Below are 18,619 nucleotides of genomic sequence, written 5' to 3' on the forward strand. Positions count from 1 at the left end.
CCCGTGTTCACTCGTTAAATCATTACCCTAAGAAACATAAGGGCTAGTTGCAGTTTCTGGCACTGAAAGATTCGTATGCAACAAGTATATAATCAGGATCTCATTAACAGTGAAATAAACACAAACATCAAAGCACAATATAAATGTGACGCATTTCTTACTGCTGTTGTGTTGTTTTTTCTAGTGGAGCCAGTACTTTCAAAGGGGAACAATTGCTTGGATGCAGCAAAAGCTTGTAACCTAAATGATACCTGCAAGAGGTTCAGATCTGCTTACATAACCCCCTGCACCAGCAGCACGTCTAATGAAATCTGTAACAAGCGGAAGTGTCATAAGGCCCTCCGGCTATTTTTTGACAAAGTTCCCCCAAAGCACAGCTACGGGATGCTCTTCTGCTCCTGTCGAGACGTAGCCTGTACAGAAAGGAGACGGCAGACTATTGTTCCTGTGTGTTCATATGAGGACAGGGAGAAACCAAACTGCCTGAATTTACAAGAATCCTGCAAGAAGAATTACATCTGCAGGTAAGATAGCACATGGCAGGGGAGTGATTAATGAGGTACCAGAAAGAACTTTTTGGTACTGCTGGATTTGCCAGGAGTAAGGGTCAGAATATCCACTAGGAAAAAAGGATGAGTCAGGGAAAAAAGCAAACGCCCCTGACATCCTTAATAGAATAACAAAAGCCTGCATCTGGTTACAGTGTGTGCCTTCTCCAAAACTGTTCACAGCTACTCCCTCACATTATAGAGGAATCTTTAAACCCCCAGTTTAATTTTTACAGGGTTTTTTTGGAAACATTTTCATTAGGTGTCTCTATAGAATGATGTCTCAGAATGATTTTTACGTCCCATTAGTGGCTGGGTGAAAATAGAATTCTTAATTTTAATGGGATTTATTGTCACTGTAATCTTACGTGTGAGCACTAATAAATGTGTATACAAGCCACATGTTGGACTTTATAAATGATCACAAGACACAGACTATTAATGGGGTTTTTCTTCATTAAAAAAAAGGGGTCCACATTTGTAGACTCGATCCCACTATCTTCGTAGAGCTGTTTTAGCCTTGGAATTGTTTTATTGCCTCTCCCCTGACAGGAGAGCTGGGCTGATACAGCTGGAGGGTCATGGATTCAGTTACCTAATTCCCAGTTGCTTCCCTCTGCGTGTTCAGCCTGGAGAAGCGCTGCAGAGCGCTGCTTCACAGGACAAACTGGGTCCTTTTGCTTTCAGCCAGTTCCCTGCAGGTTGTCACACACCAGTGTCATACAGGACCTCCTCTGCCCTTATTCCTGCTTAGCATTGTGTATGTTTATATTAGAACGTTGTGCTAATGTCATATTTATAAAGTTATGCAGAAGAATCTTGCTCATTTCTAATGTGTGAATTCCTTGTAGATTATCCAGTTCTGTGATGTAACAAGTTAGGAAATAAACACTATTGTAAAATGTCAAGGATGCTGAAGATACGATATAAATCTTAATAAGTACTTATATATGCCTGGTATAATATTTAGTGTTAAGTTTATTTATGAGATCTCCACTTCTAATCTTAAACATTCAGCCATAGCACCTCAGATGTGCCTGAAAGTTGCTCCTCACAGGTGAGGAGGTGAACAGTGTCCTACCCTTGATGGCTCGGGGGAAATCTGGATCCAGTTTCCTGCTGACCCAAATTTGGTCAGATTTAAATCAGAGCAGGGTTCTCATTTTAGTCCAGTGAGTTGCATTCAGCACTTTCATAGCAGATGCTACTGCAGTTTGTGAAAGCTGGATACATATAGTCTCAGAAACACCTGTTTTCCATTTCCATGTTGTACCATTAGTCTTTTTGCTTGTATACATTGCCTTCCCTATACACAGGACCCTATTAATTAGTAGAGTTACAGTATCTTTGCTGTGTTTTCTGCCAAACGCCCAGTGTGTTACAGTGCCAGTAAAATGCGAGAGAGGGTTTTATAGGGAAAGTTCTTCCTATTATTCAGGTTGCAGTGTTCAGAAATTACTTGCTTAAATTAATGACATTACTTGTCTCATGGCTGTGTTTTCCTTTGGTCAGCTTTGATCTAATGTTGTCTCAGCAGTTAAGTTTTTAATGGTGTTTTGTTTAATTGGACTTCTCGAGTCTGGTGTTGTGCTTTCTCCATTGCAACGCTGCAGAGGAAAGCTTGGTAAATTGTCTGTTCCCATTGCCCTAAGTTGCAGCCTTCACTGGGGTGAAAATGGATTTCTTTACAGGTTCTTCCTGTGGCTTCTTTTGCTTTAAAATGCCCAAATTAAAAAGTTTGGACTCTTCCAAGGCTCAGCGAGATGTGGCTGTGAGGGTGAGGGGCAGCACTGGTTAAAGGCAGAGGGTGGGCAAATGCCTGCAGGGTCTGGGGCAGTCAGTGAGTGCAGCACTTAGGTCCTATGCCCGGAGGTAAAGCAAGCTTGATGTGTTGCTGAGAGTCATCTCATATAAGTGTTGATACCTCCTGGGCTGTCTAAACTGCTGGTGTATTTAATACCTTCCCTGTCTACTGTCATGGAGAGGAGGAATCAGCAGCAGAGCTATTTCAGCCTGTCCATAATAAGGCGAAAGACATTTTGTCTCTATGACTTGTTGTGCACTTAGAATTGGTGTAATTTGTTCCCCTCGTCCTGCAGGAAAACAGGGACTTGGGCAGGGGAGGAAAGAAAGGGGAGATTTCCTTCCTGCTACTGAAAGTATTGGCACTGATCATGTCAGTCTATGTAGTAATTCCAGATACGTTTAGAATAATTAAAACCAGTAGTCAGTAGGCACATAATTCTAGATCTGATAATTTCTATTTCATTTTGAAATCAGAAAGAGTATCTAAATGAGAGAATAATTTGAGAATATGTTCTGCCTACTGTGAAACAGAGTCATTTAGAAACTATTATTTGTGTGCCTATTAAAGCTTCTTCATAATGCTAGTTAAGACAAGGGGGACAAGTTCTAAAGGGTTTCTGAAAGTACCTTGGTTTATGACTGCTGCTGACTCAGAAATGCAAGATTTGAATCTGCCCATACTCTCTATAAAATAGCAACTGGGCCTGTGCAAACAAGTATTTAAACATTCAGTTTTGGATCCTCTTTAAAAGCTTTGTCCTGGATGCACATATCACTGAATCTATTTTTGAAATTATATTAAGACTAGAGAAGCAATTTGGCCAAATTGCAGGTATCACTAACTGACATGGCAGGACATTTAGCATATTTTTTTTCTTTTTTATTCTTTAATCTATCTGTTATATAACATAAACTCTCAATTGAGGGAGAAAGGGACCAGAAATGTCAGGAAATGTAAGTAATTTCTGACTTACGTAAATAGTCTTAATTTTTCAACTTCATCAGAGTACTGAATGGTTCACTTTCATTATCATTTTTCTGCTGCCTCTACTTGTATCCCAGTGCATAACCAGCTTTGAAAATGATTGAGGTCTCTCAGGCATGCCTGTCAATGCTCACTGAAAAGAAGAGCAAAAACACAAAGAACAAAAAGAAGCCAATAGAGTTCCTTTTTATTATGAACATAAACAAAACTTCTAAGGAAAGTCAATACACTGTCAAAAACTTTCACCAATGATGTTGTCCTGGAATAGCTCAAACCTCAATGAAACCTTCTGTTCTGATCACTTCAGCCACCAATTAAACTTCAGAAAAGTTGACTGGCATGTTTTAAAAATACCATTCTGCTGTAAATGCAGGGCAGTGTTCTTCATTTTTTTCCACTGTCACATTTAACAGTGCTTCAAATACTATTTTCTTTGAGTAATGAAAATGTGAGTCATTAGTTTGGCCTTTTTAATAATCTGCGTTGTGAATTTGCATGCTTCCTCCTGGATATGTTCATAAGGCACTGACCAGAATGATAATGATACAGACACATTATTTATTAAAAGAACAACATCAATCCAGTCATGTGCTGCAAAGATCTGAAAAGAGTGGTGGCATAAAATGAGTCATTTTTTGTCAATATGAGAATCTAGTAACAGCATGTTTCTTGTCCTCACCAATTACTTTATTCATAATGGTTGGTCAGATCATTGAGGCTCATTTTTAAGGTAAAACCGCCAGAAAGTAGTTCTTGACTAGTTTTAGAAGACAGCTGTTTGGTCCTTTTTTTTTTAGCTAAATACTATGCTTAATGTTTTGCCTTTATTTCTGTAAAAAGCACGTGTTGCTGTCTACAGCTATTTGATACTGGAAAAGAAAAAAAAAAAATGGCTGCATAATATATTTTAATAACTTTTCTTCATGGGATGTCTGAAGGATAATAATGAAATGTCCTACTAGGTTTCAATAGATGTGTCATCTCCCTGAAAATACAATAGTTTTGTCACTGTGTATTCAGAGAGCTAAATCTTATAAATGTACTCTCACTGGTGTGTTCTTACCCCTTGATCACTTTCTCGTCACTTGTCCTATCCATTCTTAATTTTGTTGCAACCACACATTCAATTCTGTATGAAAGGTACCTGCATCTACAGGTATAAGAATGTTGTGTGAAAATATGCAAATACTTTCATCCATGTGTAAAGCAATTCATCCATGGTAAAGGCTAGAACAAAAGCTCAGCTGCTTTCTGTTTCCTGAAAATGTAAGAAACTTGCCAAGAAATTAATTTTCCTTTTTTATATTCTGTTGGACATTTTTAATGACAATTTGCGATGGAAAGGGAGGCACTGTGTCTTGGCTCCTTTTCCATAAGGCATGTGAAATCTGCAGGTGCTTTATACCAGTACCTGTTTGTAAAAGTGGCTTCTCTGTGTAAGACTTCTGGGCTGTTCCTGCGACATGTACCATTACTGACTGCAAACCATGCACCCTTATGGATAAGATTTGCCAGAGGAGCAGGTGGTTACACACTGTAGGCACGTCTATGATGAGATGCTACAAATGTGCAGTCATACTTTTTTGTCCTGCTTTAGGAGAGGGAGAGCCCAGAATCCTGTTTTAGGTGGGAGCCTTCTTCAGTTACAGCATTAACAAGTAGCAGGGAGGAGTGCACTAAAGGGATGTGTGGGGGGAGACAGAATAGGGGAAGAAGAAATATGTCCTTTTCCTCAAATTTTCTGTTCCTTAGGTTTCTCTTACTTTTTTTCTCACATTCTCCCTTTTTTCTCATACCTCTTCCCCTTGCTTAGTCTCCTTTCATCTCTTTCCACATCTCCCAGTCATTATCTGACTTTCACTGCCTCTCTGCAGCATTTGAATTCTATTACAGCAACTTACAGTCCTTCCTCACCTACTCCTCTGTGTATTGTTCTTTTCCTCCCTCAATATCCTGCCACAGTCCAGTGATCATCTCTAATTCAGCAAACGAGAGGGAAAACACAGGTGCTACCTCACTTTATCAGCCTTGTAGCTTATATTGGTTACAATTCAGTTGGCCAGCTACTAGGCTTGACTGCTCAGTCTCAGACTGGCTCTAGCTTTACATGTTAAAAGGACACTTAGTGGATATTTTCATGAAGGACACAGTAACATTATACAGTTCTGTATAACAGAACTGGATTTGCATCTCTCTGGGGTATTTATATCAGTTTGGCACTCAAAGCTGTCTGGCAGCTCCTTGAGATGACTGTTTTGCTGTGGGTATGAAAAACCAGGACAACGACATAGTTTTTGTAAAGCTGTTAAGGACATTAAAATGGGGACACTTGATTTCTAGAGATGTGCAGGCTATGCCTTTATTGTATGTTTGGAGACTGAGTCAGGGAGGAGGTGAAAAACCTTGTGTGCTGCGTGAGTCACCCTGCACTAGATGTAGGATGTCTGCAGTGTAATAGGGTTAGCCTGAGCTCAGGCTACCCGCAAATCCTCCTTGCTCTCTCTGTGCATGACATCAGGAAAGCTCCTATGTCTGCAAAATACCAAGTGGGATATGAAAAAGTGTAAAGCTACCTTTTGGACCATATACTGCAGCATGCACACAAGCTCATCTCACGTCTATAAACATAGCCCAAATTTGAAGGATGATTTTTATATGTATATTTATATACAGGTATATATGCATATATGTATATATTGTTAGAGATACCGTATTTATTAAAGTGAAAAAAACCAAACAGGTATTAATTAATTTCAATGAATTAAGAGTGAGGAATGATCACAGTTGAGAAAATTCAAAAAATGGGATCTGGGGGGAGGTGGGACAGAAGCTGGTGTGCTCTGCAGAGGAAACATAATGGTGTAGTGGAGTACGTGTGTGGGGAATTGCTAGCCTGGAAAAAAATTTTTAATGCAGTCTCTGCAAAATAAGCAAAAACCCTTTCAAGTCAAGGCAAACTAAAGATAAAAAATGCTGCAATATTGTAATTTTTTCTTCCCTTCTAGTCCTTTACATGATTCATTACATTGATGCCTTTCATTAGCAGTGTAAAATAGAGTATTACTCTCCCCTCCCCCCAATAAACAAAGGTAATTTTTAATTTCTCCCCTCTGAATAAAACTTTGAATGAATCAAGCAGTTCCTCCTTAAAACATATCCACAAATCCATTTGGAATCCAAAAATCAGAACACCCAGCAAAACAAGACTGCTTTGTTCCTGTTAAAGTGTAGATGGATCTCATTCTGTGGTGCCAGGATCTGCTTGGCCAGTCCTCATTTATACTCTCTTCTGCTTAAGAGGGCCTTGAAGATTAAAAGCATGCTGGGTGACTGACATTTCTCTGAAAGAAGCAAAGATACAAGGATATAGTAATTAGAAAAATGGCTCAGCTTTACTCCTGCACCCAACTTTCACATTGCTTTTTGCTTTAACAATGAAGAGAGCGTCATGCACAAGGGGTTTATGCTCCAAGAAGCAGTAACTAGACAGTATCTTTATGCTGAGGTCCCTTGTCAGGCAAGCTTGAAACTCTCCAAGCAGCATCCCTTCAGTCCTAGAATCTCTGCTGATTCCTGAAAGCCAGTCTCCACAAAAAGGGAGAGCAATTCCTTTGTGCCCATTATCTGTAAAACACAAGTTATGCCTCAACATTTTCAGAACCATTTGATTTAGATGACTTCTGTTTTGCATGGTGTAGCTTTGGCAGCATCCCTGGAGTGGCTGATGTCCTGCTAGTCCTTTCTGGTTACTTTGAAGGTTAAGAACAAACCATGGCACTGAATATTCATTATTACCTGTCTACAGGGTTGAAAAAGTGAGAGAGAGAATAAAGGATGTGTATATGAACATACAGCAATCATAAAATAAACTTGGATACAAATTATTAGAGTTTTATATATAGGCCATATTTAGATACTCTGCCTTCCATGTCAATCCCTTTTTAGCCAAAATCGATTCAGCCAGCTGAAGTACTCACAGCCATCAGTAAGATTTAGCTCTAAGAACTTGGGGGCATTTGCATTATCCAAGTGTGGTCCATCATCTCTGTATATAATTTTGTCTGAAAGGGCTTGTTTTGTTATTCTAAGTGAGAAAGGAAAACTGCCTTTATAATATAAGAAATAAGAAGACTACAGATTAGAAAGATGAGCCAGGAAGGGGGTTACAGCAGGGCAAATGTGACCTATTTTGCTTTGTTCATTTATCATGGGGGAAAGATTAAACTACATACATTAATGAAGCAGTTTCACCCATGTTTAGTCAAAAATATTGAAAACTAGGGAAGTTAATTTTGTCATTAAACTTTAATATAGATCTAAATTTGGAGCTACTCATGTTCTTAAGGATAAGCAAGCACTTATTTGCTTTGCTGGATGGGGTTCTAGTAAGAGTACTGCTACCACTGATTTGTTGAATTGTGAGAGATTTGTGTAGAGAGCAGTTTAGCATTCATCAGTTTGCATCAGTAGTTTCCACCGACTAATCTGTTAATTCTGGTGAAGAGAAGATTTTTGATCCTTTTTAATGTATACCCAGTCACATTTGGCTAATGTGCTCTTTCTGGGGCGAAGAAAGGGTGTATATATCACACAATAGCATTTTCTTTAATAAATCAAAATGTTTTCTCATTTACCTCAAACCATGTGTATGCTACAAGCAAGAAGCTGCTGTATGTTTAATGTGAATAACAGAGCTATTATATCAAGTCTGTTCCCAGTGTGCTTCCTCTGACATCACTGACTTCAGTGGATTTATTCCAGGGATGAATTTGGCTATTCCTGTTCTGTGTAGGTAAATCTTCAGGCAGTGCTAATTAAAAGAATGTCAACTGATTTTACCATTCCATTATGCTGGACTTTGTAACCGTTATTTATATCATTCTACATCAGGCCCCAGTGAGAGAATATTTCTGGTGGCAGTTCATCTATTAAAATAGCTGCAAGAAAATGTAAGCACTGGAACTAAAAATAAAATTTTGTTTCTCAACAGACCAAGTGACAGCTACATGCATATTTTCAAATTTTAGCATTTCAGTGTTTACTGAATAGAAATTACATTGCTTTCATTATGTTTTAAGCACTACCATGTTACTGATGGAGGAACTACTGTTAAGTGGAAGCCAGATGTAAATATACCAGTATCTGCAGAGACTTCTTGGCAGAGGTGGTGGATGTTTCCTGTTCTTTGATTATCTGCTGGTTCTAAAGCAAGTGACACAGAAAAAGTTTTCTGGTGTGTGTTTACTGTTGAATATAGATTTTCTGTGTGAGCTGACTGTGACCCTTGCCTAAGACTATTAATAGATGACCTTACACTCACATGTTTGTGCTTATGCTATGTTTGTTCAAACATATTCTATAAACCATTACAGCAAGCTTCTCTATTATAAAGCACATATGACTAAGATCTCTGTTAAATTAATACTTGACTGTATCATTTGAATGTTCAGTTCACTTTCTTTTGTTCTAGTTCAAGCATAAATTACAATGGTTGTCCTCTCAGTTATGATGCCCCTTTTTCTAATTAGGCATTGTGAAATGCTGAAGATACATCTCAGTAACTATCCATCATGAAGCATTGCAAAATACTCTTCAGAACAGAAATGTCTTTTAGACCAACATCTGTAAATATGTGGATATATCACAGGATGTCAGCTCTCCATGTTCAGGTGTCCATGTTCATTTTTTTTTTGATAGTGGAGATGAAAAAACTCTCTTAAGGCAGCCACATCATCCTCAGCTGGTAAAAATAGTTTATTTTCCAGTCTTACACTAATCAGTGCTTTTTGTGCTAGCATTATATATCCATATAGCTTCTAAAAGCAAGTAAAACATGTTGAATAAGATCAATGTTATACTGGTTTGCTAGTGCCAGAACTTTCCGACTCACTGTTTGATGGGGCTTGTTTTGTACATGGAAAAAAAGGTTCACATAGAGGAGACTGTAATCTGCTTTTATCTGCTGTAGTTCTGATTTTATATTTATTGTCTTACTCCTGAAGTCAGAACAGTTTTTAGAGTAGCTTCAGGATGAGTTTCAGCTATGCTGGCTGCCTACAGACCCTACACGGATTGAGTGCAAGGACGCATTGGGAACCTTTTCTTTCCTTCAGTCAGATCTCTGACAAGGGGACATGGAGCTGTTATCTTCAGGACTGCCACCACACATACCAGAATGCCCCTGAGGATTTTCCTCTGCAAAAAGCATCCGTACGTAACTTTAGGAAATGTGATGATCTAGTGCATCTGCCAACAGAAACCTTTCTGGTAAAGAGAGAATTTTTGTTGGAGTTTTTAGATTATTTTCTGTCTCCAAGCTCCACAACAGTTTCATGCTTGAGCCAACAGCATTCTATTATAGTTTATTCAAGTAGTTACAGAGAATATTATTGTTATGGATGTCTTTCTCAGGTACTTGGAACCACATCCTTTCAGTGTGCACTCACAATATAGTTGTTAATAAACACCTAAGCATCCAGTGGCACACTCAAGGACTTGCAGTGGCACTAATTTATTTGGCTTGCTTTTTGAGAGTGACAATGATTTTCTTAGGTTTCCAGCCTGTAATTCAAAGACACTCCTGTCTGCCCAGCTAATGAAGTGAGAACAACTCTATCCGTAATGCACTAGTTCTTTTCTGAGTAACATGCTATCGAGAGACACTCTGAGGCTTGGACATCTTTAAACATGACAAGTCATTTATATTTAGAGGCTTCAAATTAAACAGCATAAAGGAAATGAAATAAAATTAAAACATACAAATTCCCAGTACTTGGAAAGCAGCTAGTGGATTTGTTCATGTTATTGGAGAGCATTGGTAGAGACAGATAGGCTAAATAGAAATCTTACCAGCATCCCCTGATAGAAATCACAGATTGACAGTTCAGATTATAATTTTGTAGAAGATTCTCAGAGAAATGTTTTCTTTGCAACTGAGAAGACAGAAGCACATTGTACATGCTTAAAATCAATGCAAGGAAACAGAGCCCCACAAAACATATTTAATATAGGTTTGATTTCCTGTGGAATGCTTTCCAGATGTTCTCTCAAACAGGCCTCTAAAAAATGATGTGAGGTAATTTTTTTGCAAACAGAAAGAGAAAATTCTGTTTTGTGTCACTGCATCTGAAAATCACTGTTCTAATTCTTTATTGCATTATCTTGTGCCCAGGATTTGCACCATATTTTTCAAATTTGGCTTTATTACACAAAAGGTCAGAAGTATAAAAATATTTATATTACCCAATTGCAATAAATCATACTTGTTTAGAATCACATTTAAGCTTCACAGTTTTCCTTAAACCAGAAGGAGACCTAATATATTACATTAAAATGACTCTCGTGCACAATCTTGAGTCACTTAGAGGATTTACCTAACATTCATAAACTATGAGATTAGTGTTTTGTTAAGTTCTTTGATTTTCTGTAGCAGACATTGTGTAAAAAGATCTAACAGATCTCTGGGAGATAACTTGAACAAGGGGAAAGGATAATATTAACAGAAAATAGTATATAACTTACTTTATTTTGCTTTGCATAAAATACAATAATAGAACATGGGTGTGAGGTATGTTTACTTTAGAGCACTTGTTACTCAGAAAAATGAGATTTGTCAGTAGAAAAGTAGAAAAAAATATACTGTTAATTTTAAATTATAGATATGCATAGATGGAAATATTTTTCATTTTGCATAATTGAATTTCTAATAGTTAGCTCTCCATTGTCTGGGGCACTAGATGTCTAGAAGGCCCCTGGTAAACAAAAAGCCTGGATAACTTAGGTACTGGCAGATATGCTGGGGAACACAGTACACAGTCAGCTAGCCAGTTTGGGTCGAGTGTGGGTGCTCAGCTGCAGGAACCAGCTTTGGTAGACTGTCGTGTCTGTGCGTGATGCTCTGAGCACGCATTTGTGGTGCTAGGAGGCAACTGAGTGAGTCTTGTGTCATCTCTGGTTGCTTCTGTATCCAGTTATTTCACAGTCCAAATAGGCTGCCTGTAGTAATTGGGAATTGTCTGTATTTTATGTCCAGATGAACAACATAATTTTTAGAGATAAATCGAATGCAGAATCAAATATTTGCATGGGTTTAGGCTGCCAGTCATTTTAAAAAGCAAAACAGAAGCAAAAACAGATAAAACCCAGCTTCTTTTGCTTAGTAGCTGTTATTTGTTGTCCAAGATCCTGTAATAGTTTCTGCCAGTGTTGGAAAAGATTTGGATCTGCTCATGTGAGAGAAACTGCTTTCAATACTCAGGTGTTGGGCGCCAAATGATCTCCCATCAGATCTTTACTTTTATACCATTCCTTCCCACTTCCCAAAAGGTACAAATGCTGAGCTGTGTGTCAGGGTGCAGCGTGGGCCGGGGGCTCCCTGGAGTCCATGGGGACCCCCCTGGGACAGACAGGGCAGGACCTTTCTGGCAGGATTCATCCCACCCCCCCAGCCTGGGAGTGGGGCAGCTCGGTGCATCAGGCACGTCCCTGGGGACAGGCTGGGACACAGGCCCACGGGTGGACCTGGCACAGTGGGGCCCATGGCTGGGCAGGGCAGGGCTGCAAGGGGCTGGAGACTGAGGTCCTACGGCACTGATGGGGCTGGGATGGGGTCCTGGGCCGTAGGCTGGGTAGGGAAAGCCCCAGGGGTGGTCAGGGACAGTGCCCTCAGTGCCCAGACACTGTCATTGTTTCAGGAGGGAGGGTGGCAACCAAAGAAAAACTAACCTTTCTGCTGAAAAAAATTAATGGAGTTGCTGCTTAATAAAGATATGTAAAAATGACCATTTAAAAAAACTATCAGAATTTATAGTTGCTCACAGGTGTTCAATAGTGTGTGTATATAACTAAGGAGGTATGAGATGTATTAGTACTACACAGCTCTACTGTCTTTTAATGCAAAAAAAATGGGTCAAAGCTATGTTACTAGGTGCTGTGAGGGTCATCTCGTGATGGAGCTGCTCCAAGGCTTTTTTCATCTCACTAGTTGATAGAGTTTCTTATGTAGCCTTCACTTCATTTTCTCGCTGCCCACTCACTGTGTGTTTATGAAACAAAGAGCAAATGAAAAGCTCCTCCAACAATGAAGCCATTAGTTTGGCCACATACCAACCCCTCTTGCCACTATTACCTCCCAGCAGAAATAGCACCACCCAAGCTATACGGGAACTATTTGTAGCTACAGAGGAGGAAACTTCATTTGACCTCCACAAAAGAAGAACAAGTATTTTGGCTTGTTTTCTTTCTGTAATGGTGTCATTTATCACTATGACACATATTCATTGACTTAGTCTGAATTTTTTCAGTGTCAGATTTATACTTCTTTTCTGGTTTGAATATTGATGCAGCACTTCCCTTACATGACTATATGGTGTCTGCCAAATGGTGTCTAGACGCTACAGCAGCTTTGACTTGTTAGTGTAGTCACCCCAGTCACTCAGTTTTGGCATTTACCTACTCTTTATGTTACTGCTGTCAAGCCATAAATAGGTACCTAAGCACAATCAGTTATGTAAAGAGAGGTGGCAGCAAGCATGTTCAGACTTCACCTAACATCACTGAGGTGAGCACAGAGGACAGCAGCCGTCACTCCCTGCATTCACTAACTTGGAAAGTAGTTGTAACCACTCGCTTGGACATCACAGCATACGTGTGTGCAGTCAGTGGGAGATCTGGATTCAATGTCTTCCATGGTCTGAAGATCACCAATGCAAAGGCAAGGCTAAGAGAGAGGATTTCTCTCTCTCAAGGCTCAGTCCCTGAGTACCAGCAATTGAAGATGCATACGGCCAGAGAGAAAAAAGGAAGAGAAATCACCATCTGCTAGACCAGCGATAGGGATGCTTCTTGAGGAGGACTCATATATCTGGTTTGTAGAGTTGCTTTCCAATAGGCCATGATTTACACCAGATCCAAACTAAAAATGCAATTTTAGAAATCTTCTGCAACTTCATCATTTGTATCATGCTTCTAAATATTGCACCAGTACTGAAGCTGAGTTGACCAACTTTATGGGGGAGAACTGATAAATATCAAAGATAATTTCAGAACATCAAAGGACTTTTACAAAACCTTCAGAATAAAAAATAGTGAAAACCTAATCAATGCTGCCTATGCAACAGGCTGTGCTAATATAAAATTAAATTGCCTCAAAAATTGTATGCAGATTAAACACAATACTGCTGTTAACAAAGCTTATTTGTAAGCAAAATTTGAAAGTTTTGATTTATCCTGCTGAGTATTTGAAGAACCACTATCATAAGGAAAACAAATTAACTTTGGTTTCTTTGTATTTTTAACTCTTACAAATGATTCTACTGGTGCTAATACAAAGTATTAGAGGATAGCAGGTTTGGGATTTTTTTTCTCTTCATCTCAGAAAGACTGTTTGTTGTTTGAGCAGATTTTCTTTGAATTTGCCAGTAGGATTATTCTTATTTTTTCAGTTAGTGGTATACAAAATATTTAAAGTAAGCTTTCCAGAAGATCTGCAGTTTACTTTGAGGAGATTTTCCGGGGCTAAGATAGGACTCATTTAATTTGTGGGGGTTTTGCCCTACAAAGAGAAGATTTTTTTTTTTTTTTTTTTTTTTTTCCTTCACAGGAAGAAGATTTCTGTGTGGTTCTCTTCAGTTCCTCTTTTTTCATGTGAGAGAAAGGAAAAAATCAGTAATGCTGTTGTGCACAAAGAGGATTTGTGATTCTTCAACAGAAAAATAAATTAATAGTTCCTTTTAAATGTGGTCCTGCTACATGTTATGTACAATATAAAACTACCTCTCTCTATCCAGCCATCTAGTAAATAGATACATATATGTACATTGCACGTGTAAAATTGTGCACACTTGAAGGCACATGTTTCAAGCTCTGTTTGTTCTCTAGATTGGAGAAAATCTGCTCAGTCATGGGTTAGACACTTACCCACAAGTTACTACCTACAGGTTGCTTCCTGCTGAAGGAACAGTTAACACAATATGCATATTTTTTTATAGGACCGCTATCATCTGATTGTTCTTTTTCAGCATCCCTAAAAGGATTGTCTCTTTTACCCAAACAGTTCTTCATATCATGTGCAATACCTTAAGATAAATGATTCTATGGTTCCTAATTAGGCTAATTTGTCTCTCTGTATAAATTGCAGTACCACTGTTTTGGTATTGCTGATGAACACACTTTCATCAGTGACAGTCTACTGGAAATGTTTGGGGCTAGACCTTCAGTGAGTGTTAATCAGCAGATCTTTGCTGAAAACAGTGGAGTTATTTTGTGGCAGATGGAGGTCTGTCTCTGTTTTTATTTGCTGGCCTTAACTTTATCTCCAGTGGAAATGAATCCACTTAAATATCAGGTGCAATTAACAGCTCAGGAGGGAGTGAGAACTTTGATAGTATGAAGTTTGGATGACTCACTAGGGAGGAGATGTATGATGATGTCCAGTAATGCTTGGGCCAGAGCTATCTGAACTATATTTGTCTTAGGAAAACTTAAATGTTGCAACATTGTCAGATCATTACCTTTTATGACCACAAAAATTCTTCAAAAATTAACATAGAAATCAAGCTGTATGCAAAAGGGAACAGCAGAGCAATTTTTAGCCTTCTTTAGGGTTTACAACAAATAAGTTCTTTAAGCAGACTGGGTAGTAGATGACTAGTGTTGTTCCATAGTTATCAGTCCTTAAAAACATTTAGAGAAGAGGAATGTATTAAATGATCTCTGGACCAATGCACCTAATCTAAGGGAGAACTGGACATTTAAGAATGATGAAATGATTGCAAGAAATGTTTTCAGGATTATCAAGATGCTGATTGTATAATTGCATCTCTGAAAAGATTTATTTGTGGTCACATGAATAATGAAATTTAAATCTGAGGAGCTGCTTTGTTTTAGAAATGCAAAAACACTGCACATACAGCAGGCTTGCTCTTTCTACCATGCAAAGGTTTTTCATACTAGATAGATGTAATACGCTGTATTCTGTCCTAAAAAAGACTTCATCCAGGTATTAGTAGAATTTGTAAAAACCTTAGAAACTGTAAACTGTCTTTGTTCCCGGTTGCTCAGAAGGCTGGATCTGAGCCACTATCGTATTGACTGAGAGAGGAATCACTGCAGTGACATAGGACTTCCTTGCCCAAATTTTCTTCACAGTGCTGCTATTTATCTCTTCCCAGAACTTGGAATCCATTTCTTCTCAGCCTGTCCCTGGTAGGTACAGTATATATTCACCAGCAAAGTAGAGATTTTATCAATATTTAGAAATTTATGTATACATGTAGGGCATCTTGAATGATCAGTAGAGAGCTTGAAGCTATTGAAGGCAACTGGGTACAGATGTCCATCTTAAGGTTAAATGGTTAAATAAGGGAAGGGAGGGAGTGAAAATCTTACAGTTGTCTGTGGTTTGAAGGCAACCATGGATTTGCTGGTGTCAGTATAGCTAGCGAGGGATGGAACTAAAAAGAGGTCATGAGAATAGCTCAGATAAATTCAGGTACAGTTTGCATACACTATTTATAGGATACTTTCTCAGACTAAGCCTGTGAACCTTTTGAAGTTTGCCCATCACTACTTTCAGGCCAATTAATGAGGTACATCCAATCGTATTCTGAGATAGGTAACACAATAAAGCAAACAAAGATAATTAGTCTCTGGAGCATGTAAACAAATAAAGTAAATCACTTGCAAATCACTTGTTTCTTCTAACTTTCGTGTTTTCTTTGCAAAACTAAAAAAAAGCATTTATATTGCAAATCTACATAATGCTAGAGCAGTGCTGAAAATGCATAGATTATACTATTCTGGTTTTGAGAAAGCTTTGCAAAGATTAAGCACCTGATCCTGAAACATCACTGTGAGTTGTTATATGCAAAGGAACATTTTCATCCGTTTTTCACAGAAGAGAAAATGGGAGTAGGGAGGTCAACTAATTTTGTTCATGGAGATAAAGGTCTAAATGACATTTTATAAATAAACAAAAGTCACCGCTCCAACTTTACAAGTCTAAGTGAAAGCACTAGTAAAACTGAGGAGAACACGCCAAGATGGGCAGGACAGTGGCTGTGGGATGTGGGACCTTGACCCACCTCAGTGATGCCTCTCAAATTTTACAGACCTGAATGGGAGCATTATGTGGCCTTTAAAACCCAAAGAACCAGAAGAGTTCCTGGCTGCTAGTCTACTTTTTTTTGTTTTGTTTTGTTTTCCAATGTACTAGTAATCTTTTAATTGCAATACAGCTTCAGTCCTGGTCTTAGAGCATTTTCTGTAAGTAAGCAGTGCTCTCCCCCACCTTGGACATGGGGTAACTGAGGTAAGTGAAGATAATACAGCCATTCAGCAGCAGAACTTGATGCAGAGCACACATTCTCTTCTTCCCAGCCCTGGGCTCAGTACTGTAGACTTTGGATAAATGCACATTTTACAAGAACAAATAGATTCTCAGTACCATAGCTCCAGGGAGCTATGGAGACCATGCCATCTGGATCTGCCTGCTGCCCCAGTTCAGCCAGCTGGTTCTGCAGGCCAGTCCAGAACAGGGGTAAACCCATTGCCTGGAAACTCAAGGCAGTACCAAAGCAGGTCCTGCCTCGAGTAAGAGGGCTCTGTGAGCACAAACATACAGTTTTGTGTAATCAGTAAAACAGCAGAAACTGTGTTCTGAATCTGTAGATTAACAGATTCCAGTTAAGAGTTCAGATCAAGGCAAAATGACTGCTCATATGATAAAATCACTCTTTGTCTTTTTTTTGGCATGAAAATGCAGAACATTTCTTTTAGTAAAGGGCAGGCACTTCCCTGTTGTTCTGTCCCTTTTTACTGTTTTCTTACACTGTTTTGTTCTGACTTCAAAAATGGATTCTGAAAGGAGATGCATCTTAAAAAGAGACTCTCATCAGCTGAAATGTGTCCAATATACATTTAAGTTAAAGAATATTCAGCCTTGTCCAAAAATAAAAAGAGTATAAAAGGTAAGAATGCCTGCAGGCTTGATTTTTAAAGATATGCATTTTTCTTCATGTTGCAGATCTCGCCTTGCAGATTTCTTCACAAACTGCCAGCCTGAGTCACGGTCTGTTAGTAGCTGTCTGAAGGAGAACTATGCTGACTGCCTCCTTGCTTATTCGGGTCTTATTGGTAAGAAGGCAGGGAAGGGTGGGGGCTTGCTTGGTCTAAGAAAAACTCCCAAACTATATTTTGAAGGCCCGCGTGAAATAAAAACTGTGGAATATAATACCGTACAATATGATACTAGGCAAGATTGTCCACCTAACTGTACTGACCCTGTTTTACCTTACAGAGATTCCTGGGGTAGATCTGTATATTGCAAGGAAATTAAGGATAGAAGATAAGGAGAGAAAGGTGCTTGAATTTGAAATAAATTCAAGCTTACAAAGTAAATCTTATTGAGGTGGTTGAATTTGGACAGGACCGTGAAGTAGGAAGTTAAAAAGAACAAGTGAAACTGCAGCTTGGTTGATTTTGCAGCTGTCCTCACAGGGATGGGTAAACACCTTTCAGTCTTCAGGGAAAGTTTGCGGGTCGTTGGAGGAATGAGACAATGCACCAACGCAACCTCGTTTCACTTCCAGCTCCTATTCTTTCCATTATGTCCTTTTGTCTACTCTAAATCTTTTCTGAGATGCTTGTCAATGAAGGTGAACTGAGACCAGATTTATCTTCTGAAATCCTCTTCCCTCCCCAACATAATTAATTTTGTTTGCTGTCACCTTCTTGACTGTCAACAGGCACAAGGATGCCTTTATGCAAACTGGATTCCATGTAACACACATGGTATTTGATTCCTGAAGGAGAGACATCATCTCAGGAAGGTGAACTTCTTGTAGAAATACCATGGTTGGGCAATAAAGAAGAAGTGAATGTCAAAACTCTGAAACAAACACATTTTAAAGGCCACCAGATAAGATGTTTTTAAGCTTACAGACTGCACCTGCTGCGATGCAGTAATATCCCCTTCTGTTGGGCGTGAAGGTCCCAGCTGAGGCCCTGAAGCAGATCCTGCTGTTAAATAAATGTCTCTGGAGATAATATCCAAAATCAAATATTTCTAAAATAGGTTGAGTTTGCTGAAAAATGACTGAAAGCTATATTCTCTGGCTTATTGTTATCGTTGTTATTACTCTAGCGGTTAAGAAGTGAGGTTAGTCTGTGTGGCAACTGGTAAAATAAGATGTGATGGTTTCAGAGGATATGCTTCTACAACTTAAAAGATGAAGACAGGATGAAAAGGGTATAACATATGAACAGTTATGACAGAATGTCA

General features: G+C 38.8%; 1 protein-coding gene across 1 annotated transcript in view; it reads left to right on the forward strand.

Moving 5' to 3' along the window:
- GFRA1 (GDNF family receptor alpha 1) overlaps positions 1-18,619 on the forward strand; it is a 157,593-nt gene that overhangs the window by 91,004 nt on the left and 47,970 nt on the right. The window contains exons 4-5 of the mRNA XM_032988676.2: positions 185-524; positions 17,363-17,472. Of these exons, the coding sequence (XP_032844567.1) occupies positions 185-524; positions 17,363-17,472 (450 nt within the window). The remainder of the gene's footprint in view (positions 1-184; positions 525-17,362; positions 17,473-18,619) is intronic.

This window comes from Tyto alba, unplaced genomic scaffold (assembly GCF_018691265.1).
Source record: "Tyto alba isolate M040663 unplaced genomic scaffold, T.alba_DEE_v4.0 Super-Scaffold_1, whole genome shotgun sequence".
Lineage (NCBI taxonomy): Eukaryota > Metazoa > Chordata > Aves > Strigiformes > Tytonidae > Tyto > Tyto alba.